The sequence below is a fragment of the Neoarius graeffei genome, chromosome 2 (genome assembly GCF_027579695.1).
Source record: "Neoarius graeffei isolate fNeoGra1 chromosome 2, fNeoGra1.pri, whole genome shotgun sequence".
Lineage (NCBI taxonomy): Eukaryota > Metazoa > Chordata > Actinopteri > Siluriformes > Ariidae > Neoarius > Neoarius graeffei.
Window position 1 is genome coordinate 84687164 of NC_083570.1, and position 26945 is coordinate 84714108.

Consider the following 26945-nt stretch of genomic DNA (forward strand, 5'->3'; position numbering starts at 1 on the left):
TTCAAAATAAAAGTCTTTTACTCAACCCCTTTGATTACACTGGGGAACACAATTTTTGTTGAGTTAGGTCTGACAGCTGTTTTTAACTCATTTTTGGGTGCGGAATCCAAAACTCATCTCAGTTTTTCTCTATCACGTCAAGTTTTTGGGCGGCACGGTGGTGTAGTGGTTAGCGCTGTCGCCTCACAGCAAGAAGGTCCGGGTTCGAGCCCCGTGGCCGGCGAGGGCCTTTCTGTATGGAGTTTGCATGTTCTCCCCGTGTCCGCGTGGGTTTCCTCCGGGTGCTCCGGTTTCCCCCACAGTCCAAAGACATGCAGGTTAGGTTAACTGGTGACTCTAAATTGACCGTAGGTGTGAATGTGAGTGTGAATGGTTGTCTGTGTCTATGTGTCAGCCCTGTGATGACCTGGCGACTTGTCCAGGGTGTACCCCGCCTTTCGCCCGTAGTCAGCTGGGATAGGCTCCAGCTTGCCTGCGACCCTGTAGAAGGATAAAGCGGCTAGAGATAATGAGATGAGATGAGGATCCCCGTTTTCTTAAAAAATATGAAAAATACTGTACTTAACAGATATGTGCTTGTTTTATAAAAATTCACAAATACTGACATACAATGAAATATGAAAGAAACAGGCATGACTGCAATGTTTATTTAACACTATTATGTTTTGACAAAGGATATGGCTACTGTAATTATAATTGTGTGCAAGAAGAAGAAACCTTTATTCATCACATGCCCACTTCAAGCACAGTGAAATTCATCCTCTGCATTTAACCCATCTGAAGCAGTGAACACACACACAGAGCAGTCAAGGGTTAAGTACCTTGCTCAAGGGCACTTCAGCCCAAGGCCACCCCATGTTAACCTAACTGCATGTCTTTGGATTGTGGGGGAAACTGGAGCACCAGGAGAGAACATGCAAACTCCACACAGAAAGGTCCTCGCCGGCCACTGGGTTTGAACCCGGAACCTTCTTGCTGTGAGGCGACCCTGCTAACCACTACACCACCGTGCAAGTAGCTAAGGTAAAAATTTACGTTTATAGCTCTTTCTGGGGGGCGGCACGGTGGTGTAGTGGTTAGCACTGTCGCCTCACAGTAAGAAGGTCCTGGGTTCGAGCCCCGGGGCCGGCGAGGGCCTTTCTGTGTGGAGTTTGCATGTTCTCCCCGTGTCCGCGTGGGTTTCCTCCGGGTGCTCCGGTTTCCCCCACAGTCCAAAGACATGCAGGTTAGGTTAACTGGTGACTCTAAATTGACCGTAGGTGTGAATGTGAGTGTGAATGGTTGTCTGTGTCTATGTGTCAGCCCTGTGATGACCTGGCGACTTGTCCAGGGTGTACCCCGCCTTTCGCCCGTAGTCAGCTGGGATAGGCTCCAGCTTGCCTGCGACCCTGTAGAAGGATAAAGCGGCTAGAGATAATGAGATGAGATGAGCTCTTTCTGGAGTGTTCAACTTGAGGACTATCACGTTTGATGCTCCAAGTCAGCCATCATATGTACATCCCATCTACCCTGATAACGTTCTTCCATAACCTTCAAATAGTCTTACTACAGCTAATCAATAGAATTTTGCTTATCTGGAGGGTAAGCTGTGGAGAAAAAACTTGACGTGCTAGAAAAAAACTGACTGCAATTTTGGAATCAGCATGCCAATTTTAGTTTTAATCAGCATAAAAATCTAACTCAACAGAATTTTTTTTTCAAATTGTTCCCCAGTGTATAATTATATGAGCAGCCTTGTAAACTCAGTAAGAAGAAGAAAAGAAGAAACCTTTATTTGTCACATGCACACTTCAAGCACAGTGAAATTCATCCTCTGAATTTAACCCATCTGAAGCAGTGAACACACGCACACACACCCAGAGCAGTGGGCAGCCACACCAGAGCACCCAGGGAGCAGTCAGGGGTTAGGTACCTTGCTCAAGGGCACTTCAGCCCAAGGCCGCCCCACGTTAACCTACATATCTTTGGACTGTGGGGGAAACCGGAGCACCCGTTGGAAACCCACACAGACATGGGGAGAACATGCAAACTCCGCACAGAAAGGCCCTCGCCGGCCGCTGGGTTCAAACCCGGAACCTTTTTGCTGTGAGGTGACAGCGCTAACCAATGTTGGTGTAAGGAAGGTCTAGAGTGTTTGTTTTGTGGATCATGAAATCAACATGCGAGTAGAATTTTGGCAGCACTTCAGGTTTATGTGGTTAAAGTCCCTAGCAACAATGAAAAATCCATTTGGACGCACTGTCTTTAGGTTACTGACAGTCTATCCATCCATTATCTGTAGCCGCTTATCAAGTCAAGTCAAGTTTATTTGTATAGCGCTTTTAACAATAAACATTGTTGCGAAGCAGCTTTACAGAATTTGAACGACTTAAAACATGAGCTAATTTGGGTGGCACGGTGGTGTTGTGGTTAGCAAGGTCGTCTCGCAGCAAGAAAGTTCTGGGTTTGAACCCAGCGGTCGGCGAGGGCCTTTCTGTGTGGAGTTTGCATGTTTGCTCCGGTTTCCCCCAAAGGCATGCAGTTAGGTTAACATGGGGTGGCCTTGGGCTGAAATGCCCTTGAGCAAGGTACTTAACCCTGGGTGCTCTAGTGTGGCTGCCCACTGCTCTGGGTGTGTGTTTGCTGCTTCAGATGGGTTAAATGCAGAGGATGAATTTCACTGTGCTTGAAGTGTGCATGTGACAAATAAAGGTTTCTTCTACTAATGTTATCCCTAATCTATCCTCAATGAGCGTGACAGTGGCAAGGAAAAACTCCCTCAGACGATATGAGGAAGAAACCTCGAGAGGAACCAGACTCAAAAGGGAACCCATCCTCATGTGGGCAACAACAGAAAACATGACTATAACTTTAACAGTTTTAACATGAATTCAGTTTCGTTGATGTTATATAAACTCTTCATTGATGGAAACTTGAATGCAAAACTGTTCATGACAACTGCAGTCCTAAAGTTAGCAAGTCAATTGTAGTCCTCAGCCATAAAAGCATTACTGTAAGTGTCCAGAGCGTCCTCCAGGTGTAACTTTCAACTGCCCATATGGGGCCGTCCTCTACAGGAGCGATGCGATGAGACTCCAACCAAACACAGGGTACCAGGATGGATCAGGAAGGTCCGAATCTCAATCTCGACATGCAACTCAGAGGAACAGATTTTTTTTGGGGGGGGGAGAGAGATCCTGTCCTACAGCAAGCCGGAGCCTGTCCGCAAGAGGCGGGATACAATGAAAAATCATCGTAGGGCTGACACATAGAAACAAACAACCATTCACACGAGAGCCACCAATTAGCCTAACCTGCATGTCTTTGGAGGAAACCCACACAGACACAGGGAGAACATGCAAACTCCACAAAGAAAGGCCCTTGTTAGGTGCTGGGTTCAAACCCAGAACCTTCTTGCTGTGAGGCGACAGTGCTAACCACTACACCACCGTGCTGCCAGTATTTGTTTTGTGGATCACGAAATCAACATGCGAGTAAAATTTTGGCAGCACTTCAGGTTTATGTGGTTAAAGTCCCTGGCAACAATGAAAAATCCATTTGGACGTGCTGTCTTTAGGTTACTGACAGTCCTTCCATCCATCCATTATCTGTAGCCATTTATCTTGTCCTACAGCAAGCTGGAGCCTATCCGCGAGAGGCGGAGTACAATGAAAAATCATTGCAGGGCTGACACATAGAAACAAACAACCATTCACACCTACAGTCAATTTAGAGCCACCAATTAGCCTAACTTGCATGTCTTTGGACTGTAGGGGAAACCAGAGCACCCAGAGGAAACCCACATGGGCAGCATGAAAACTCCACACAGAAAGGCCCTCGTCCTGGGCTCAAACCCAGGATTTTCTTGGTGTGAGGCGACAGTGCTAACCACTACACCACCATGCTGCCCCTTAGTGACAGTCCTGTAGAGTTTATTTAGCACTTCCATTGTGTTAGTGGAATTTGACAATGAGCATGATGGTAAACTCTCTGAGGAGGTAATATGGCACATGTACGCAGACGATTCTGCCCTCTTGGTAGCTGGAAAGAATACTGTTGACATACAACAGCAGCTGTCTTCCGAACTTCAATCTGTCTGTGAATGGCTTATTGATAACAAGCTATCCTTCCAGCTTGGGAAGACAGAATCCATACTTTTTGGCTTCAAACGGAGACTCCATAGTTCTGAGTCTATAGATGTCACATGTGATGGTCAAACCCTTGCCAGTAAAACCTGTGTTAAATATTTAGGAGTTGTCCTTGACCAGGGCGGCACGGTGGTGTAGTGGTTAGCGCTGTCACCTCACAGCAAGAAGGTCCAGGTTCGAGCCCCGTGGCCGGCGAGGGGTTTTCTGTGTGGAGTTTGCATGTTCTCCCCATGTCTGTGTGGGTTTCCCCCACAGTCCAAAGACATGCAGGTTAGGTTAACTGGTGACTCTAAATTGAGCGTAGGTGTGAATGTGAGTGTGAATGGTTGTCTGTGTCTATGTGTCAGCCCTGTGATGACCTGGCGAGTTGTCCAGGGTGTACCCCGCCTTTCGCCCGTAGTCAGCTGGGATAGGCTCCAGCTTGCCTGCGACCCTGTAGGACAGGATAAAGCGGCTAGAGATAATGAGATGAGATGTTCTTGACCAGTCACTATCAGGGAGCTGAATTGCTGACACTGTCATTAGCAAATCCAACGCTAAACTTAAATTCCTGTATAGGTAGACCAGACAATTTGACATGGCTAACAAAAAGCTTTTAGTGTCAGCTCTACTGCAGTGTCATTTTGATTATGCCAGTGCTTCTTGGTACCCTGGTCTGACCAAGAAAAAGCAAGATCGTCTGCAGACAACTCAGAACAAAATAGTTCGATATCTACTCCGTGCCTCTCCTAGGACCCATATTGAGGTATTTCACTCACGTGACCAAGTCATGTGACGCTGCCATTTTGGACGGCACGGCTCGAATCAGTTTGAATGCGAGGAAGGCGACAAACGAAAAACATAAAAGAAAAAGGAGCGAGATGCAGAAAACACCTTCACTATCCAGCGACGTAGGGCATTTACAGGGCGAGCAGAGGGAGAGGCATTTGCAAAAATTGAGGTTAGCAGGCTTGGAGAACGACGTTTACCTGCTTCCACCAGGATTGTTCACTGACGTACGGAAGTACACGAAGCCCTCGTCTTTACCTGACTTCGGCCCACATGATCTGTATACCTATGTCGTTAAAAACCCATCGCCATACACAGGTATTGATCTGAAAGCGTATACGAGTTTGGATGCCTACAAATATTTTGTGTCAGGCTGGGTAACATGCCTACATCAGTGGGTCGTCCCTGGAGCCGGTGGTCGCCATCTGATTACAGCTAAGGTTTGTTCACATTTTCATTTACTTTCGGTCCTCAGGATAAACAAAATGTTATTAAATGTCATTGAAATAACTTCTTAGTCTGTTGAGACATGGCCCGTTATAAATTTGCTGTTACCAGGCAATGACCAAGAACTGTATTATTAGGGTCGGTGTAGTTGTAGCAGTGTATTAGCAACTAGCTGTTAGCACTAGCTAATGTCAACAACATCGTAGCTGGTATGTTACTGTAGCAATATTTATGTTCAGTCATTTGGATGACTGTTAAAACCTTTCAGTCTCAAGTTTTTCCTTTACTGGATTTACTAGTTTACTGAGCTAGCACGCTCGGCCGAGCCGGGAGCCATCGCGCGCTCTCCGGCCGAGCCGGGAGCCATCGCGCGCTCGCCGGCCGAGCCGGGAGCCATCGCGCGCTCGCCGGCCGAGCCGGGAGCCATCGCGCGCTCGCCGGCCGAGCCGGGAGCCATCGCGCGCTCGCCGGCCGAGCCGGGAGCCATCGCGCGCTCGCCGGCCGAGCCGGGAGCCATCGCGCGCTCGCCGGCCGAGCCGGGAGCCATCGCGCGCTAGCTCAGTAAACTAGTAAATCCAGTAAAGGAAAAACTTGAGACTGAAAGGTTTTAACAGTCATCCAAATGACTGAACGTAAATATTGCTACAGTAACATACTAGCTACTGTTGTTGACATTAGCTAGCTTGCCGTCCAAAATGGTGGACACCGGGGCGTCACGTGACCCTGTGACGTCAGGTGAAATACCTCAATAGGTCATGTGAAGTTTGAGCAGGTCAAGATGTTGCCAGGGAGCCTATGAGTCAAACAGCTTAAATTAAATCACATGCACAACATTATTCATGGTAATGCTCCACAATATCTAACATCTGCCTTTATTCCAAACTCTTCCCACCATAATACCCGTTCAGGCCCCCTCTCTCTGCTTATCCCTTCTGTTAGATCTTTTGGACAGTCCTGTTTCACATATACTGGTGCTTGCCTTTGGAATGGTTTACCTAGTCATATACAGTCTCAGTCTTCCAAAAGTGCTTTCAAACATCTAGTCCGAACCTTTTTATCTCAACAGCTTTGAGAGGAAGAACTCAACCCTTTTATTATGTCATAATCTACAGTGGTGCTTGAAAGTTTGTGAACCCTTTAGAATTTTCTATATTTCTGCATAAATATGACCGAAAACATCATCAGATTTTCACACAAGTCCTAAAAGTAGATAAGGAGAACCCAGTTAAATAAATGAGACAAAAATATTATACTTGGTCATTTATTTATTGAGGAAAATGATCCAATATTACATGTCTGTGAGTGGCAAAAGTATGTGAACCTTTGCTTTCAGTATCTGGTGTGACCCCCTTGTGCAGCAATAACTGCAACTAAACATTTCCGGGAACTGTTGATCAGTCCTGCACACCGGCTTGGAGGAATTTTAGCCCATTCCTCCGTACAGAACAGCTTCAACTCTGGGATGTTGGTGGGTTTTCTCACATGAACTGCTCGCTTCAGATCCTTCCACAACATTTTGATCTGATTAAGGTCAGGACTTTGACTTGGCCATTCCAAAACATGAACTTTATTCTTCTTTAACCATTCTTTGGTAGAACGACTTGTGTGCTTAGGGTCGTTGTCTTGCTGCATGACCCACCTTCTCTTGAGATTCAGTTCATGGACAGATGTCCTGACATTTTCCTTTAGAATTCGCTGGTATAATTCAGAAGTCATTGTTCCATTAATGATGGCAAGCTGTCCTGGCCCAGATGCAGCAAAACAGGCCCAAACCATGATACTACCACCACCATGTTTCACAGATGGGATACGTTATGTTCTCCAAACATAACGCTTCTCATTTAAACCAAAAAGTTCTATTTTGGTCTCATCCACCCACAAAACATTTTTCCAATAGCCTTCTGGCTTGTCCACATGATGTTTAGCAAACTGCAGACAAGCAGCAATGTTCTTTTTGGAGAGCAGTGGCTTTCTCCTTGCAACCCTGCCATGCACACCATTGTTGTTGTTTAGTGTTCTCCTGATGGTGGACTCATTAACATTTGCCAATGAGAGAGAGACCTTCAGTTGCTTAGAAGTTACCCTGAGGTCCTTTGTGACCTTGCTGGCTATTACACGTCTTGCTCTTGGAGTGATCTTTGTTGGTCGACCACTCCTGGGGAGGGTAACAATGGTCTTGAATTTCCTCCATTTGTACACAATCTGTCTGACTGTGGATTGGTGGAGTCCAAACTCTTTAGAGATGGTTTTGTAACCTTTTCCAGCCTGATGAGCATCAACAACGCTTTTTCTGAGGTCCTCAGAAATCTCCTTTGTTCGTGCCATGATACACTTCCACAAACGTGTTGTGAAGATCAGACTTTGATAGATCCCTGTTCTTTAAATAAAACAGGGTGCCCACTCACACCTGATTGTCATCCCATTGATTGAAAACACCTGACTCTAATTTCAAGTCCAAATTAACTGCTAATCCTAGAGGTTCACATACTTTTGCCACTCACAGATATGTAATATTGGATCATTTTCCTCAATAAATAAATGACCAAGTATAATAATTTTGTCTCATTTGTTTAACTGGGTTCTCTTTATCTACTTTTAGGACTTGTGTGAAAATCTGATGATGTTTTAGGTTATATTTATGCAGAAATGTAGAAAATTCTAACGGGTTCACAAACTTTCAAGCACCACTGTAACTCGTCCTCTGTTATTATATTGTCTTTGTCTTGTTAATTTTGATACAGGTATTTGTTTACTTGTATTTTGCACTAACTACTTTTGTACAGTATTATCTTTTTGTATTTATATTATATTTATATTATTACTCATGTTATTTGTTATGGGCGGCACGGTGGTGTAGCGGTTAGCGCTGTCGCCTCACAGCAAGAAGGTCCGGGTTTGAACCCCGTGGCCGGCGAGGGCCTTTCTGTGTGGAGTTTGCATATTCTCCCCGTGTCCGTGTGGGTTTCCTCCGGGTGCTCTGGTTTCCCCCACAGGTTAGGTTAACTGGTGACTCTAACTTGACCGTAGGTGTGAATGTGAGTGTGAATGGTTGTCTGTGTCTATGTGTCAGCCCTGCGATGACCTGGCGACTTGTCCAGGGTGTACCCCGCCTTTCACCCGTAGTCAGCTGGGATAGGCTCCAGCTTGCCTGTGACCCTGTAGAACAGGATAAAGTGGCTAGAGATAATGAGATTTTATATATATATATATATATGCACACATACATACACACCATATTTTTCTTTATTTTAATTTTACATTCTATATTTTCCCTTCATTTTGGCACTTGATTTTATGGACTACAGTGGAAATAAGTGTTTTCACTTTCTTGTGTCATCCATGTATTTTTAATGTATTTACAATTGTTTATGTATTTACACTGAATTTACTAAATAAAAAAAAAATCAATCAATCAGTCAATCAATAGTGGGAACATTAGTAATTGCACTGATAGTAACCATGCTAATAAACTATGATGGAGAATGTACATTTTGATAATGATGATGCTGGGAAGGCAAATCTTTCAAGGTTTAGAACAGGGTAGAGAGGTATAACCCCCTCCTCCCCATGTGGTCCCATCTGGGACATAGGCCCCCAACCCACGTTTTCCAGCCATCCCAGTCCTGCACCAGTCTTTCCATTTGTCGCCAGATTTGTCCTGTCCTCTTCAGCTCTGCCTCCAGGTCATGGTGCCAGGTACAGTATTTCTTGGCCTACCTCTCTTCCTCTTTCCTCGAGGGTTGTGAGTGAGGACTTGTCTTGTGACACTGGAAGCAGGCTTGCAAAGGGTGTGGCCTTTCCCTCTCCATCTTCTCTGTAGAATCTCTGTTTCAGCAGGCTTCTGCTTTGTTCTCTGCCATGGTTCTTAGCTAAGAGGTATACTGGTATAAAAGTACACTGTAAATATAATGATAATCCCAAAAATTATGACTCAGAAACAGCCCTACCATGAGACAAATATGAACTTAAACAGTAATTAGTAGAAACCTAGAAAAACTTACAGTAAATGTAGTTTACAAATGTACCATTTACTGTTATGATGCAGATAGATTCCTATTGCTGGATAAAACATATCTAAAAAGTTACACAACCTGTATGAATCCTGAATTTAGCCAACATTGCTAGTTTTGCTAAGCCAAAGAAGCCTTTTCACACTTCCAGGTAAGCAAAAGCAAAGTCAATGGTGCAGCAAGTGTCTGGCTAAAGTCTCGGATAAGTTTAGGTAACTTTTCATCTCATCTCATCTCATTATCTGTAGCCGCTTTATCCTTCTACAGGGTCGCAGGCAAGCTGGAGCCTATCCCAGCTGACTACGGGCGAAAGGCAGGGTACACCCTGGACAAGTCACCAGGTCATCACAGGGCTGACACATAGACACAGACAACCATTCACACTCACATTCACACCTACGCTCAATTTAGAGCCACCAGTTAACCTAACCTGCATGTCTTTGGACTGTGGGGGAAACCGGAGCACCCGGAGGAAACCCACGCGGACACGGGGAGAACATGCAAACTCCACACAGAAAGGCCCTCGCTGGCCACAGGGCTCGAACCCGGACCTTCTTGCTGTGAGGAAACAGCACTAACCACTACACCACCGTGCCGCCTAATAATAATAATAATAAATACCAATATGATAAAAATGGAATGACAATTATTCATTTTGTTTTAGCACCACATTTGAACATGTATATGGCTAAAGAAATTACATTAAAATGCAAATGAAGATTTGCATTTTCATGTTTTAATTTTGGCATAAAATACCACCCATAAATAAAACACTGACACACAAAGATTTTCTCATTGGGCCTGAAAGGCTTTTTGTGTCTTTTCCCAGACACACTGGTTTGTGTGGGTTTTTTTTTTATACCATACAAAAAGCAGTAAAGAATTAACTCTAGAACATTCTGTATTATTTTTTTTATAGTACCCATATTTCTGTAAAAAGTCCATCCATCTCATTATCTGTAGCTTCTTATCCTGTTCTACAGGGTCGCAGGCAAGCTGGAGCCTATCCCAGCTGACTACGGGCGAAAGGCGGGGTACACCCTGGACAAGTCGCCAGGTCATCACAGGGCTGACACATAGACACAGACAACCATTCACACTCACATTCACACCTACGGTCAATTTAGAGCCACCAGTTAACCTAACCTGCATGTCTTTGGACTGTGGGGGAAACCGGAGCACCCGGAGGAAACCCACGCGGACACGGGGAGAACATGCAAACTCCACACAGAAAGGCCCTCGTCAGCTGCTGTGCTCAAACCCAGAACCTTCTTGCTGTGAGGCGACAGCGCTAACCACTACACCACCGTGCCGCCCATAAAAAGTACATATTTCCCTATTTATACATGTGCCAACAGATGTTTGGTTATAATTGAAAATGAATGAAAAATAGCTAGTTATCATTTTAGCCCTGCGATGACCTGGCGACTTGTCCAGGGTGTATCCTGCCTTTCGCCCATAGTCATCTGGGATAGGCTCCAGCTTGCCTGTGACCCTGCACAGGATAAGCAATTACAAATAATGGATGGATGGATAAGTTATCATTTTAAATTAAGTGATTGTTAAAACAAAGACAGCAAGCAGCCATTGTTTTCTTCAAGGCAAATTATGATCGCTCATTTGTTGACCAAGCTGCAAATCGGATATAGCCTACCACTGAAACTCCTACAGCTTGGTATTTAGAGTAAACTGGTTTATCATATATACCTATTAGGACAACTATGGATTCACTACAGTGTTTCCTGCCAGTTCAAAAATACACAAAAAAGTAGAAGCTCTGCAATTGCGTTAAATGAGACTTTATCATCAAAGACTCACTAAAGCCAGAAATGGGAGTGGTATTAAAGCTAGAGCATGTAAGATTGTGTAATTTCACCCTCTCTGGAACAAAAAAAAAACAAAACAACAAAAAAAAAACTTGCATAACATATGGGCTGTGTTACGAAACTACACAATATCCACCAAGTATAACATGCCTAAACCGTAATGATACCAATTGTATGCAGACTAACTATTTGGTACAGTGGTATGCAGTTTGGGGCACCATCAGATTTTTCACAGAATTCTTTCATTCCCACAATTGGGTGCGTGAAGACATTTGATGCATCTGAGCTGGCAGATGATATATGCGTACAAATTTCTTGCCAAGTCTCAGATACATCATATTACTTTTTTTCTCCACTGACTCAATGACCACATTTTTTTTTTCTCGTTTTAATTAAAAAAAAAAAAAATCCTATGCACCATCGCTTTGGTTTTCCTCATACACTGACATCGTATATGGTGCTTGAAGCCACATGTGAAGATTTACAGCCATTATATATGGCATGATTTTGGAGTCTCAGCCAATTAAAGCTGACTATTCTTTTTAGATCACACTCCGGGAATCTGTGAGAGCTTTAACCAAGCATGTCGGTCCTTGAAATGTTTTTATTGGAATCTAGTAACTGGTCAGTCTGTTCAGCATTTCCATCAATGGTTCTCCTTTTCAAACACATACACAAAAACCATCACACATACAGTATCTAGTGCTGCAGCAGATTACAGTCCCCATGGTTATCACCACAACTATCCTTTTTCACAACAGTTACATGTTAAAACAACAGCATGTTAAGCAGAACAAATATGTCTAAATGTCAAGAGAGGGAGTAAATCCTGTCTGGGATGTTGGATTGTTCTCTCGGCATTTGGCAGATTCCTCATTTATATATTTGCATGCTTCCCTCAGACAGCAACAGAGCAGAACATGACGTCTGTGATGAGGCGATTAGTGTCCAGTCCATATGAGAAGAGCATTTGTTCGTGCTTAGTCACAAAAGGCCTGACTTCCAAATAAAAGCCAGTGTTGAGACATGAGTATAATAAATTAGATGAAATCCAAGGAGCTGCCCAGTATTAGCACTTGGAAGTTAATGAATAGGAAAACCAATACAAGTCATTAATTGGGTTTTTTTTTCCGACAGATGTAGACAGCCAGAGGGGGTCACCATAGTCACAGCAAGGCAACGTCTTTCCTCAAATGTCCATTTTGCAATCGTTGCTTTACTTGGCTTTTATTCTGATCTCCAGGTGTAATTACAGTCTATAGTCCACTCTGCCTCATGGAGCCATTAGTCCACTTATTAACCTATTAACTTGGAGAGGTCAAGACCTGAAGATTGAAACAAGTAAAACAGATCTTTAATGCAGACACAAAAATGAACATAGAATATACTCTGTATGTTTATATACAAAGCTTTTTGAGTTCAGTCTTGTTTCTACATACTTTTGCACCAAGATCTCATTAGAGGAGTCATAAAGGACATCTGAATTAACCTTGTGTTTACGAGTAGTTCCTACCACTCCTAGCTGAAACAACTATTTTGGTCATGTCAGGTTTTTTTCCCCCTTTTATATTTTACTAGCAGGTTACCCGGCGTTGCCCAGGTTTTGCAAAATTCTGGGTTGCCCCCAGACTTTCATGTCAAATTTGTTGAAGAGCCGTCAAAAAATGGTGATGTTAACCCAAGACAAACAAAAATCTAAACATCCACCACCCAGGGGCCCACCAGGGACCCCCTGGAGCCCAAATATGGAATTTCTGAGTTCTGCCAAATTGTGGCTCTCCCCTGTACCTACGTGCCAAGTTTAGTGAAGCTCTGTCAAGAGTTTGTGTTGATAAATGTAATGTGAACGGCGTTGAGGGAGGGGGTGGATGGATATTGTGCCCCCCCGGGGACCTCCCTGGGGCCTGCACATGAATTGTTTATATCTGCAAAATTCCGGGTCATCCCCCGACCTACTTGCCAAATTTGGTGAAAATCCGTCAAGAAATGGTGATGTTAGCTCAAGACAAACAAACAAACTTTGCCACTTATTATATAGATCAGGGGTTTTCAAAGTGTGGGAGAGTCAGCCCCCCCTCGGAGAGCAAATAAACAACAGCGCCCCCTTACAGTTTTTGTTGTTGCTATACTTAATGTTCCATTCCTATTTTTAAAAAATGGTTGTTGTACACATTTTTATTTTTCACATTTTAAACATCTGTGCTTTTTAAAACATCTTGTTTTACACATTTTAAACCTCTCATAGCATCGTTAGTGAGCACCTCTTGGCAGACAACACACTGTGGCAGTGGAGCATCTTCAGATCCAGTCCATGAAAATCCAAACTTTAAATAATCGTGGTCATACTTCCTTCGTTTTTCAGTCTCCCCAGGATTCTGCGGGCCTTTTTTGTGATTGCTGCGGGCTAAAATGTCTGATGTTGCAGGGGTTTTTCCAAAAAATTGCGATGAAAGTTGCGGTGTTTAGGTTTTTGTTGCGATTACATTGCGGGAGGAAGTAAAAGTTGCGAGAAATTGTTGCAATTTTCTCTTTTTGTGATTAAAATTGAGTGATATGTTAAATATTAAGTTATTACTGAAAAACTATTGATTAAAAAAACAGACACTGAGAAATGGTCCTATAAACAACTTTACCAATATAAAAGATTACCAGGACTACAAAAATGCAGAAAAATAGGCTTTACTTTTCCAAATGCACCTATTGGTTCAAAAGTTAAAGTGCAGAGAACCTCACAGCACAACATGAAGTTACCTTAAAATATAATATAAATGCCTCAGTTTTCATGCAAGAAAAAAAACTATTAATACTAGTACTGTGTGCAGGCAGTCTCTCCTGAAGACCAAATTAAACAATAATTATAAACTAATAAAATAAATGGCTCAGGCTTCATAGAAGAAAAAACATTTGAACAGAATCTCACAGTATGATGCTGAAGCTGCCTAAACAATGGAAAATAAAATACCATTTTGGCAAAAATGTTGGCATCCATTAATTTCTTGTATTAAGTAAAAAAATAATGTAAAGTGCACACAGTCCTTCACTGTAAACATAACACACTTTCAGTAACAGAATTTAAGCCTACATAAACACTGACTCGCACATCATGCAATGTTGCCAGATACTGCTGACGTTTTCCAGCCCAAAATATGTTCAAAACCCGCCAAAATGCACTTAAAACCGCCCAATCTGGCAACACTGCACGCATGCTGCTTCTCTTGAACGTATACACGGAAGTAAGGTGGAAGGTAGTTTGTCGACGTCACCTCAAGACGACGCCAACGATTAGTCAAATTTGCGGGAAGGTTGCGGTGATTGGATATAATTGCAGCACCGCCCTGAATTCGCGGGGATTGGTTGAATTTGCAAATCGCGAAATCCTGGAGGCTCTGTTTTTTTGCTTGGCCCAGACTCCGTCTCCTCACTCACTGTAAAAATCGATCCATTTTGTCTCTAGTAAAGGCTAGCTGAAGTTCGCTAAATGTCCGCAATAGTAATTTATTCTGGTTTATTTTTCCTCACGTTGCGCCCCCCCTGAAGAACTCTGGTGCCCCACACTTTGAAAAGTCCTGAGATGATCATTGTCATCTATAAAATATCTTCTCAAACTGTTGTGCAGGAAAAAAAAAAAAAGAAAAAAAACCAGTTTGTCTGTTTTAGCTTTGCCCAGTGGCACAGTTATGTCATGTCATATATCCCAGAAAAGCTTGTTTCCTGATATTTATTTCTATATATTATACGGACATGAGTGTTTTACTGGGAAATACACCACTTGTATTTTTCATACGAGCTACATCTGGGACATGGAGATCCAAAACCATGACATAAATCTGTCACTTGTGAGGAAATTGATGAATTGTTTTGATAAATTTGGGTACTTTTTGTTTGTGAATGTGTCGATATAATAAAAAGAAAAATCACACATTGGCTTGAGATATGAAGTTTATCTTCTCATGTTGAAAAACCCGCATTTTGCATCCAAAATACATCGCAGATCTGAGTGACATATTTCACTCCGATGACGTCACTCCCAGTGTTTTCCCGCCGACTAGACGTGCGTTGTCAAAATGGCGAACAGGGTCAAAATTAAAATTCTTTTGATTAACTTGCATATTTATTTTGTGTGGATATGGTCATATAATATAAAAAACATTACACAGCTGCCTGAAGATATGAAGTTTATCTTCTCGTGTTGAAAATATTTTCATTCGTTTGCTTTGCTCACTCATGAATATGTTCACCACTCGAAGATAAACTTCATATCTTCATGCAACTGTGTAATATCCTCCATGTATGTTATTATAATATGCATGTCAATTTCTTTTATAAACCTTAAAAACCTCATTAAAGCTAGACGGCCTTTCGATTTCATAAAATCAGTGAAATTTAGTTCCCTCTAAAATTTGGTCATTGTGATACAAGTTTATTTCTGTAACATCTCACAAAATATCAGGCCATTCTGTGGTTGGGAAGTTATTTAATTTGAGGGGATTCCTGAGCAAATAATGTCCATGAAATCGCTCGCTTCGCACAGTCAAGCAGACAGAGGAAGTCCGTGTGCGCATGCGCAGGTTTACCTTGACCGTGCACTGACAGTTCCATCATTCTGTCGCTAAACGAACAGCTGATCACACCGAGGTGCTCGCTGACCGCCGATATTTATTAGTTTGGTCCTGCGTTTCCTTTCCTTAATGTCTTTTCTTCTCACTTTCCATTATTGTAGTCGGTCTTTCACACCGGCGCGGGAACCGGGGGTGCGGGGGGTGCGGCAGCACCCCCTGGTGGTGGACCCTCAAAACTGACATGAACATAAAACAAAACTTGCGTGAAAATATATTTGTTTATTTATTTGTTTTCATTTGGCTCTGCTGATTTTATATGTCATGTTTTAGATGTAGGATGATGAGGGCTACATTTTAGTTATTTAAAAAAGGATTTAATTAAAACTTATAACTTAATATGTAGCCTAGTGGACCATCAGAATTTTTTTTTGTCGTGACGTTGACGTTCAGCTTTTCAGCGCGCGAAATTACAACAGGAAGCGAGTACGAGTCGACCGTCTGTAGAGAAGAGTAAGAGTTAGTTAGTTAGTTAGTTAGTTAGTTAGTTGATACTTAATAGTTACTATGTCTCAGAAGAGAACCGTGTGGATTTAAGTGGAATAATTGTGAGAAGTCATATGATCAAGACAGCGTTTTAAGGTAAGGCCATTTGGTTATTAATTTTGCCCGCTGTGTCGTGTTCACTTGAGCCTATTTGGTATGCCTTGAACAAGTGCAGGTGTTGCTAGCATCGTGCTTTGAAGTTGACTCAGATGTAACTACAGTTTTAAAAAATGTTCGTTTAAAACGGTGTGTCCATGCTCATCATGTTTTACTTTTACTTTTCTTAATGGAGAGTGTGAAATACCGCTGCATCACTTTTATGAGTGATTTTTGCAATAGAACACTAAGTTAGTGTCACTAACCCATAGTAGTAGGATGAGTGGGTTCATGGATTTCGGTCTGTTGATTGAACCATGGCGTTTGTGTTGTTCCAGCGAGAGTGTTGTTCTGTTTCGTGTGTGTGTGTGTGTGTGCGACTAACTACTGTATTTGAAATGCACACTCGCTTGACTGGATCTGGGTATGTAAGGCTGTAATCGGGTGGAATCCGCGTCTCCTTCAGTTTATCTAGAGCCGATGTAAAACCTGCGACTGTTAAACCACAGCTGTGCACTTCTGCTTCTAAAATAACCTGTCCTTCGTAATTGTGTTAACTGAGAATTGTCATTGACAGACAGGCTTCAGATTCTTCCGTCATCACTCAAAAAAAAAAAAAAACGTCGTTTTTACGGATTAGGCCTATAAGTAGTAGGCAGTTTAACAAAATATTGCAATTGCAAGCTTAAAAGGATTTCGGACGCCTGATTGGTTAAAATGCAGGAAATTGCATCTAAGAAATACAAAATTTTCTGGGGGAGGACCCCCAGACCCCCCTTCAAAAAAATGTCCCAGGTCACGTCACAGCACCCCCTGCCAACAATGTCTTCCCATGCCGCTGGTCTTTCACGTTTCATTCACGCACTCACGTCCTCCATTTTCTCTTCTGTTTCAAATTTGTATCCCATAATGCCTAGTGCAAATGAGGAAAGCCCACCACGTGATGCATGATGTAGTGTCTTGAATTGGGTCATGGGGAAGCAGAAAAAAAATAGCGGAGAATTTAGGGCCATGTGACTCTCAATTGTTCTATTAAAAAACCTAATAAAACTGGAAGTCTGTGATTTGAATTCAGTAGCTTTTGGTCCACTAAACAAAAAATAACTGGGTGTCGGGGAAAATTCTTTTTATGACCTACACTACCGTTCAAAAGTTTGGGGTCACCCAGACAATTTTGTGTTTTCCATGAAAAGCCACACTTTTATTTCCCACCATAAGTTGTAAAATGAATAGAAAATATAGTCAAGACATTTTTCTGGCCATTTTGAGCATTTAATCGACCCCACAAATGTGATGCTCCAGAAACTCAATCTGCTCAAAGGAAGGTCAGTTTTATAGCTTCTCTAAAGAGCTAAACTGTTTTCAGCTGTGCTAACATGATTGTACAAGGGTTTTCTAATCATCCATTAGCCTTCTGAGGCAATGACCAAACACATTGTACCATTAGAACACTGGAGTGAGAGTTGCTGGAAATGGGCCTCTATACACCTATGGAGATATTGCACCAAAAACCAGACATTTGCAGCTAGAATAGTCATTTACCACATTAGCAATGTATAGAGTGCATTTCTGATTAGTTTAAAGTGATCTTCATTGAAAAGAACAGTGCTTTTCTTTCAAAAATAAGGACATTTCAAAGTGACCCCAAACTTTTGAACGGTAGTGTACACTTGAAAAATCTGAAAGGCAGTATAGCTTTAACTAAAGTGGAAACACATTACATGTTTAAAATCTTTTTTACATGTTAATTTTTATCCTTAATTAAAATATAATAGAGAATTTCTAAAACCGTTTACTTGATTTTCTTGATTTAGAAAATAAAGAAATCCCTCGACATCCAACAAACTGCTCTGTAAACGTCTTGCTCTGAAGAGTGTCTTCATCGTGAAATAAATATTTTAATTCAAACGTCATCAAAAGACTACATTTTTGGTTTTATGGAGTATGCAAATATATGCATATTTAATTAGATGAAACCTTGTTTGCATAAATAAATGTTTGTAAAGATTGTGATAGCCTTTTTTTTTTTTTAAATGTACTATTTCCTCCTCAATCCATATATGGAAATTAAGCAGTGTTTGTGCATGTGATAAGCACCTTAAATCATGACACCACGCAGCGGCAGCTCATACAGTCCTGCCCGCTTTCGTCTGGAGGATTGAGCTTCCTCATCTTGTGCTGTCGGATCTCCCGTACTAGTGTGTAGAAGGCATCCTCCACTCCCTGGGGAACACAGTCACCCATTAACTTACATATTGGCAAGAGTCATCTACAGACACACACCAGCAGATCCAGTAAGGAAAGCCTGAGAGATGACAGACTTCACTGCGCTCACTTACAGGCTAGAATTAAACCTCAAATGATTCCAAATATCAGAATTTTGGAGGAAAGTTTGAAAAGAAAAAAAAAAAACACAAGCATGTGATATTGCAGAAACACTGGCATTATCAGGCTCTGAAGACTCAACAAAAGAGAACATTTAGTGTCAATCTAAGGTTTTAAGGTCACCTTGATAAAGTTGGTGTGGAGCAAAAGTAATTGCTACCAAAAGCAAATCCTCTTTCACATCCTATGTCTTTCCCCCTTCAGTGAATCGGTTTTTCCACCGAGTGAATTTTATTTGCATTTGATCTAACTGCCGATTTAGCTGAAAAAACCCTTAGTTTTTCAAAACTTGTCAACAGGCTAATCTGTATATATTGTCACCTCAGTCATACACTCACCGGCCACTTTATTAGGTACACCCATACACCCGCTGTTTGATGCAGCTCTCTAATCAGCCGATCCCTTGACAGCAGCACAATGCATCAAAATCATGCAGATACAAATCAAGAGCGTCAGTTAAAGGACATGGGACATGAAACATAAATGCACGCTATATCAGTTTCTTTCCATTAAAAATATGAAATAATTGCATCAACAAATACAAAATTATCTATTAAATTCAGCAAAATCGTTGTATTCGTGATGATTATATGGCATTTCTGCTCGAGCTCCGATACGCATATTTTACAACCGGAAGAGCCGCTGTCACGTGATCATACGTCACAAAAACTTTCGGGCACAGCACAAGCGGGTAGATGAATATGGAGAAGTGTGAATCGTGATGATGACGAATGCGACAAAATAGTTTTTGTGTCTTGGATGACAAGAAAATTGTTTCGTTTTTAGAGTGTTTAACGTACATTGAACATCATGGTGTATTGCGACCTCCCAGTCAGTCAGACGCGCTGTCACTCCTGTTAGCAATGTAGCTAGGCTCAGCATGGCCAGTGGTATTTTTTGGGGCTGTAGTTAGATGCGACCAAACTCTTCCGCGTTTTTCCTGTTTACATAGGTTTATATGACCAGTGACATGAAACAAGTTCAGTTACACAAATTGAAACGTGGCGATTTTCTATGCTATGGAAAGTCCGCACTATAATGACAGGCGTACTAACACCTTCTGCGCGCTTCGACAGCGCATTGATACCTGCACTCGGAGTTGTACCATTATTTTTTAGACAGGGCGGACGGACCAGGGCATTCGCCCGCCTGGCCGTGCCCGACGAGGAGCGCTCTCGGCCGGCTTGGGAGGCAGACGGCAGCCCCTCCTGGAAGTGTGGTTTTACCATGGACCTCATGCGGAAAAATGCCGAGGTGCATTCGCTAAGCGACTGAAAGCCGAGGTAAGGATTAGTATTATAATTTTGGGTGTATCAATTATTATCATAATTCTGACTCGTTTCGCCATTTTTAATGTTTTCATCTCAGACTCTGGAAGCATTGTATCTCAATCAATCTCGAAAAATATCAGCAAAAAAAAAAAAAAACTAGCTTGCAACGGACTTTAGCTAGATCTATGATGAACTTTCAATGTATGATACAAAAATAATACTTCTTTCAACAGATCATTAGCCTTTGAGCAGAATTGTTTTTAACTTACCAGGAAGTGTTATCGAGCCAACCGCTTTCAGTTTCATGGGGACTGAATGAACCCTCACTCTCAGAATCATCTGACCCGTCAGAGTAAAGACAAGATCCATGTTCATGTGAATTTCCAGCTATCGGTTCGAATTGATAGGGTCTAACTTCACATCTCTGTGAAACATCGGGAATGTCACTGTCGATGGTGTCCATTTCGGTAACCTGTTTACATTAAATACCCAAGCGCTGGCTCCTTGGAAAGTTTTTGTGACGTCACGGGTCACGTGACCACCTACTGTAGCTAATTAACGAATCATTGTTTTACGCTGATGTATAAAAAAGTTGAATAATGTGATGATTTTCACATTTTTGACGCCCTGCAGTGATTTAGATGGCATTTCTTATGTCCTTTATACATAATTATACCCAGAAAAAAATCCATGTCCCATGTCCTTTAATGTTCACTTCAAACATCAGAATGGGAAAATTTGTGATCTCAAAATGTGACTTTCACTGTGGCATGGGTGTTGGTGCCAGATGGGCTGGTTTGAGTGTTTCAGAAACTGCTGATCTCCTGGGGTTTTCACACACAGCAGTCTCTAGAGTTTACACAGAATGGTGTGAAAAAAGAAAAAAAAAAACCCACACACACGATCAACTGTGAGCTACTGCCCACTTATGTATACTCCCGCTCTCGCTTATATCAGAATGCAAGCAACCGAAGGAATAGGACACTTATTATGAAATGGTGATGTCAACAAATAATTAACCCCGAAACAAGTAAGTAAAGAGCAGTGTCTCTCCCCAGGGATTTCAAATAACATCCTGGTAAACTGTCATTTTGAAATAGCATTTTGCTTCTTGAAATAGCATCAAAATCCACCCTACATGTTTTGTAAATACATTCAGTCGGTAAACAGGAAGTTGATGTGCAACAGACCTGAAAACGGTATACATGGTATAGAACCCCAAGCTGAAGCTCAGTACCAAATATCAAGCAGTTGTGATTTGTAGTTGCTGAGAAAAATGTTACAAACATTTTGTAAATCCATGCTGTGTGTTTCATAAATATGTTCAGTCAGTAAACAGGAAGTTGATGTGCGACAGGCCTGAAAATGGTATACACAGTATAGAACCCCAGGCTGAAGTTTGGTACCAAGTGGCTATGATTTGTAGTTGCTGAGAAAAAGGATGTTTCGGACGGACGGATGGACAGAGGTACAACCCTGATTCCAAAAAAGTTGGGACAAAGTACAAATTGTAAATAAAAACAGAATGCAATAATTTACAAATCTCAAAAACTGATATTTTATTCACAATAGAACATAGACAACATATCAAATGTCGAAAGTGAGACATTTTGAAATTTCATGCCAAATATTGGCTCATTTGAAATTTCATGACAGCAACACATCTCAAAAAAGTTGGGACAGGGGCAATAAGAGGCTGGAAAAGTTAAAGGTACAAAAAAGGAACAGCTGGAGGACCAAACTGCAACTCATTAGGTCAATTGGCAATAGGTCATTAACATGACTGGGTATAAAAAGAGCATCTTGAAGTGGCAGCAGCTCTCAGAAGTAAAGATGGGAAGAGGATCACCAATCCCCCTAATTCTGCGCCGACAAATAGTGGAGCAATATCAGAAAGGAGTTCAACAGTGTAAAATTGCAAAGAGTTTAAACATATCATCATCTACAGTGCATAATATCATCAAAAGATTCAGAGAATCTGGAAGAATCTCTGTGCGTAAGGGTCAAGGCCGGAAAACCATACTGGGTGCCCGTGATCTTCGGGCCCTTAGACGGCACTGCATCACATACAGGCATGCTTCTGTATTGGAAATCACAAAATGGGCTCAGGAATATTTCCAGAGAACATTATCTGTGAACACAAGTCACCGTGCCATCCGCCGTTGCCAGCTAAAACTTTATAGTTCAAAGAAGCCGTATCTAAACATGATCCAGAAGCGCAGACGTCTTCTCTGGGCCAAGGCTCATTTAAAATGGACTGTGGCAAAGTGGAAAACTGTTCTGTGGTCAGACGAATCAAAATTTGGAGTTCTTTATGGAAATCAGGGACGCCGTGTCATTCGGACTAAAGAGGAGAAGGATAACCCAAGTTGTTATCAGCGCTCAGTTCAGAAGCCTGCATCTCTGATGGTATGGGGTTGCATTAGTGCGTGTGGCATGGGCAGCTTACACATCTGGAAAGACACCATCAATGCTGAAAGGTATATCCAGGTTCTAGAGCAACATATGCTCCCATACAGACGACGTCTCTTTCAGGGAAGACCTTGCATTTTCCAACATGACAATGCCAAACCACATACTGCATCAATTACAGCATCATGGCTGCGTAGAAGAAGGGTCCGGGTACTGAACTGGCCAGCCTGCAGTCCAGAGCTTTCACCCATAGAAAACATTTGGCGCATCATAAAACGGAAGATATGACAAAAAAGACCTAAGACAGTTGAGCAACTAGAATCCTACATTAGGCAAGAATGGGTTAACATTCCTATCCCTAAACTTGAGCAACTTGTCTCCTCAGTCACCAGACGTTTACAGACTGTTGTAAAGAGAAAAGGGGATGTCTCACAGTGGTAAACATGGCCTTGTCCCAACTTTTTTGAGATGTGTTGTTGTCTTGTTGATTTAAAATCACCTCATTTTTCTCTTTAAATGATACATTTTCTCAGTTTAAACATTTGATGTGTCATCTATGTTCTATTCTGAATAAAATATGGAATTTTGAAACTTCCACATCATTGCATTCTGTTTTTATTTACAATTTGTACTTTGTCCCAACTTTTTTGGAATCGGGGTTGTAAACCAGTATACTGCCCCTCCTTCGGAGCGGGGATATAAATTAAAAAATAAATTAAAACCATTGAGTGAGCGACAGTTCTGTGGGTGGAAACGTCTTGCTATAAGAGAGGTCAGAGGAAAATGGCCAGATTGGTTTGAGCTGCCAGGAAGGATAAAGCAACTCATATAATCACTCTTTACAACCATGATGAGCAGAAAAGCATCTCAGCATGAAACATCAGAAGACCACATGGGGTTCCACTCCTACCAGCCAAGAACAGGAATCTTAGAATCAAGAACAAGTTCCTCTTCAAGTGGCCAGTGAGTGTATATTGAACAAATTAAGAACATATTAAACCATTTAGCTTTATCTGGTGTTTGTCTTAGAATGATATAGCTGTCTGAACATCTGCTCTGATTTATGGAGCTGCTGAGATTCAGCAATGCATGAAAACAAGGAAACCTTTTTATTGTTGTAGATCTGCAGACATTAAGTAAGTTCAGATCAGGCATCTTGGAAAAACTGTGTGATTAGACTGATTGATGATACTGTTCAGGGCAGCACAGTGGTGTAGTGGTTAGCACTGTCGCCTCACAGCAAGAAGGTCCGGGTTCGAGCCCCATGGCCGGCGAGAGCCTTTCTGTGCGGAGTTTACATGTTCTCCCCGTGTCCGCGTGGGTTTCCTCCGGGTGCTCCGGTTTCCCCCACAGTCCAAAGACATGCAGGTTAGGTTAACTGGTGACTCTAAATTGACCGTAGGTGTGAATGTGAGTGTGAATGGTTGTCTGTGTCTATGTGTCAGCCCTGTGATGACCTGGCGACTTGTCCAGGGTGTACCCCGCCTTTCGCCCGTAGTCAGCTGGGATAGGCTCTAGTTTGCCTGCGACCCTGTAGAAGGATAAAGCGGCTAGAGATAATGAGATGAGATATTCACATCACATAACAGCCCCTGTGTGTTAGCGTGTAAATGTACGAGTCTGTGTTTCATTGTAGGTGTGAGTATAAAAAGCATGTAGTGAGGACTTGCTGCTCACTTGTCTAGTCTTGGCTGAGGTCTCAATGTAGGGGATGCCGTAGCTGCGAGCGAGCTCGTGCGCTTGCCGTGTGTCCACTGTGCGAGCTGGGAGGTCACACTTATTACCCACAAGCACCATTGGCACGTCATCGGAGTCCTTTACCCGTTTGATCTGTTCCCTGTGCAGTCAGGAAAACAAGTGAGGGAAAGTTACCACTCAAACATGACCATGGATGTTATGTTTGTGGCCACTTAAAATCAGTAAGGCTTTCGTTACCATTAATTCCACACGTCACCAATTCAGGAGACATGTAGCATGACCTCCAAAAACACACCCAATTTAAATCAGATGAGATTAAATTAGGTATTTAATACTTAATTTAAAATGTTTAGGTATTTTATTAGAAAGTTCTAGAATATTTTAAGTAGACTTTTACTGAAAGTAAGTTATTACCATTTGTTTGTTTATTTATCAACTATTTGCCCATTTATTCATTAATTACTTGAGATTTCCTTATTATAGAATAGCACCTGCTAGTACAGTCACGCCTCTAGGGTTAAATTCTTATGAATGTAACGTGCACATATAAACACCTATAATCCACTGACTGTTTATTTCAAGTCTACCTTGTGTACACTGTCCTGGCTTTGGGCTTAAGTCTGACTTAAGTGATGATTTGACTTAGACACGCATATATTCGACTTGAAATGTAATGTCGAATTGAGCTTATAGCGGAGCTCCATACTTAAGAGAATATGGTAATGCATCGACACGATTTTTGATGGCTTTTGCGACTGTATGACATCCATACATATGAATGATGTACGTGTACCACCACAGGGATCGTAAATGCAAGGCAATGTATCTCAAACACGACCACTTTTTTTAATCCAGCGCTTATTTTTAATTTGCTTAAAAAAAAAAAAAACATGGGATTATTTACTAACACATTTTATGGAAAATATGATGAATTTTTTTTTTTCATAACGAGTAACGTATCTCTGCATTGTATGCTTTTTTACCTGACAATTTCTCAGAGAGGTGGACAAAGTACCCAACTTCATTACTTAAGTCAAAGTACAGATCCCGCTGGTCAAATGTTACTCCGATACAAGTGAAAGTTGTCCAGTCAAATTTTTACTCAAGTTAAAAGTACTGAAGTACTTGCTTTTAAAAATACATTTCCTGTCAACACATTGTTGTATTATTACCACAACGCTTACAAAACCTAACGCCGTTACCAAAGACAGAAATGTGAATTCACAAAATGAACACATGCTGTGCCATCATGGTGGTTTAACGTTAAGCTAGCTAGTCAGTGAAGCTCCACCTGACATGCTAGCAAACGCTTCTCAAACTCCAAATCATATTGGGTAGCTAACGCTACTAGAAAATAAAGATTTCTACATTGTTTATTTGGCAAGATTATGCTGAAACACATTTCTGAAAGGACTTCAGATAAATTAACGTTACGCTAACATGAATAACTCCGTGTTTACATGCTAACTAACAGTGTCCACATTAACTAGCTATGTGTCAACGTTAGCCGTGGACAAGGCTACAGCAACTTGGTAGGAAAATCCATAGAAAGTCATGTGACTAACCAGACTGCATAGCTATTGCAACGTTATTGCTAGCTCTAAAATAAAATAAATATTATATGCGCTTCCGCAGGTTGGACGGCGAGTTTTTGTAGGCTGTGATGTGGTTCGTTTTCAGCAAACATTTAAAACGAAACGAATCTTTAATCCTTTCAGAAAACTGAAACATGGGTTCATGGGCCATGGGTGCGTGCGTTCCCCAGAAGAACCGCCTCCTTCCATTCTGCCATCAACTGATCGTGTTAAATAATGCTGCTGAGAAATCACTGAACTTGATTTTATACAGTCTGTGGACGTCACGTGACCCGAGTGATTACTGATAGACTGTCTCAGTGTCACCTGGGAAAAAAACAATCACGTTTTAGAAAAAAAAAAAATCTACTTTCAAAGCTGTTTCATAGTAATGAGTAACGAGGACCTTGACAGAAATGTAGTGGAGTGAAAAGTACGATATTTGCCTTTCAAATGTAGTGAAGTTAAAGTCATAAGTTTATAAAAAAAAATACTCAAGTAAAAGTACAGATACTCAAAGTGTACTCAAGTAAATGTACTTTGTTACTGTCCACCTCTGCAATTTCTTACTCTGTACTCATGTAAATATAATTATTGTATAGTTCAATGGCAATAATGAGCATCTTTCCTTCGTTTTAGATAATCTAAAACTACTACGGCTCGATATCGATTAGTTTTTATGTCCGATAATATTTGATGGTAACTATATAGTGATGATGTAAAGTGAAAGCGTTGGTTCACTGCTGTCCATCAGGCACCCAGCAGAGTCACACCGTAATAAAATGTCGTGGTGGTGTTTCTGGTACATGGCACGTGGAGTCATAGAAAGGAATAAATATATATATTCATAACTGCAATGCGCATCTCATTATTGGTATCACAGTCACAAGACAATTCAGCAATTTATTGACGTGAAATACACTACACCAGGGCTTTTCAAAGTGTGGGGCGCGCCCCCCCCGGGGGGCGCCAGAGTTCTTCAGGGGGGGCGCAACGTGAGGAAAAATAAACCAGAATAAGTTACTATTGCGGACATTTAGCGAACTTCAGCTAGCCTTTACCAGAGACAAAATGGATCGATTTTTACAGTGAGTGAGGAGACAGAATCTGGGCCAAGCAAAAAAACAGAGCCTCCAGGATTTCGCGATTTGCAACTTCAACGCAAATTCAACCAATCCCCGCGAATTCAGGGCGGTGCTGCAATTATATCCAATCACTGCAACCTTCCT

At 41.8% G+C, this 26945-nt stretch overlaps 1 protein-coding gene across 2 annotated transcripts in view; it reads right to left on the minus strand.

Moving 5' to 3' along the window:
* Nucleotides 1-11767: 11767 nt before the first annotated feature.
* Nucleotides 11768-26945, minus strand: part of hrasa (HRas proto-oncogene, GTPase a) — a 47376-nt gene continuing 32198 nt past the window's right edge. Inside the window, exons 4-7 of one of the 2 annotated variants that reach the window (XR_009654090.1) lie at nucleotides 24122-24281; nucleotides 18474-18599; nucleotides 15753-15973; nucleotides 11768-12503 (exon numbers count right to left, since the gene is read on the minus strand). Coding sequence is in view for 1 of the 2 variants with exons in the window: in XM_060915094.1 (XP_060771077.1) it covers nucleotides 18480-18599; nucleotides 24122-24281 (280 nt within the window). In the remaining variant the exon portion in view is untranslated. The remainder of the gene's footprint in view (nucleotides 12504-15752; nucleotides 15974-18473; nucleotides 18600-24121; nucleotides 24282-26945) is intronic. The other variant, XM_060915094.1, reaches the window with a different exon arrangement.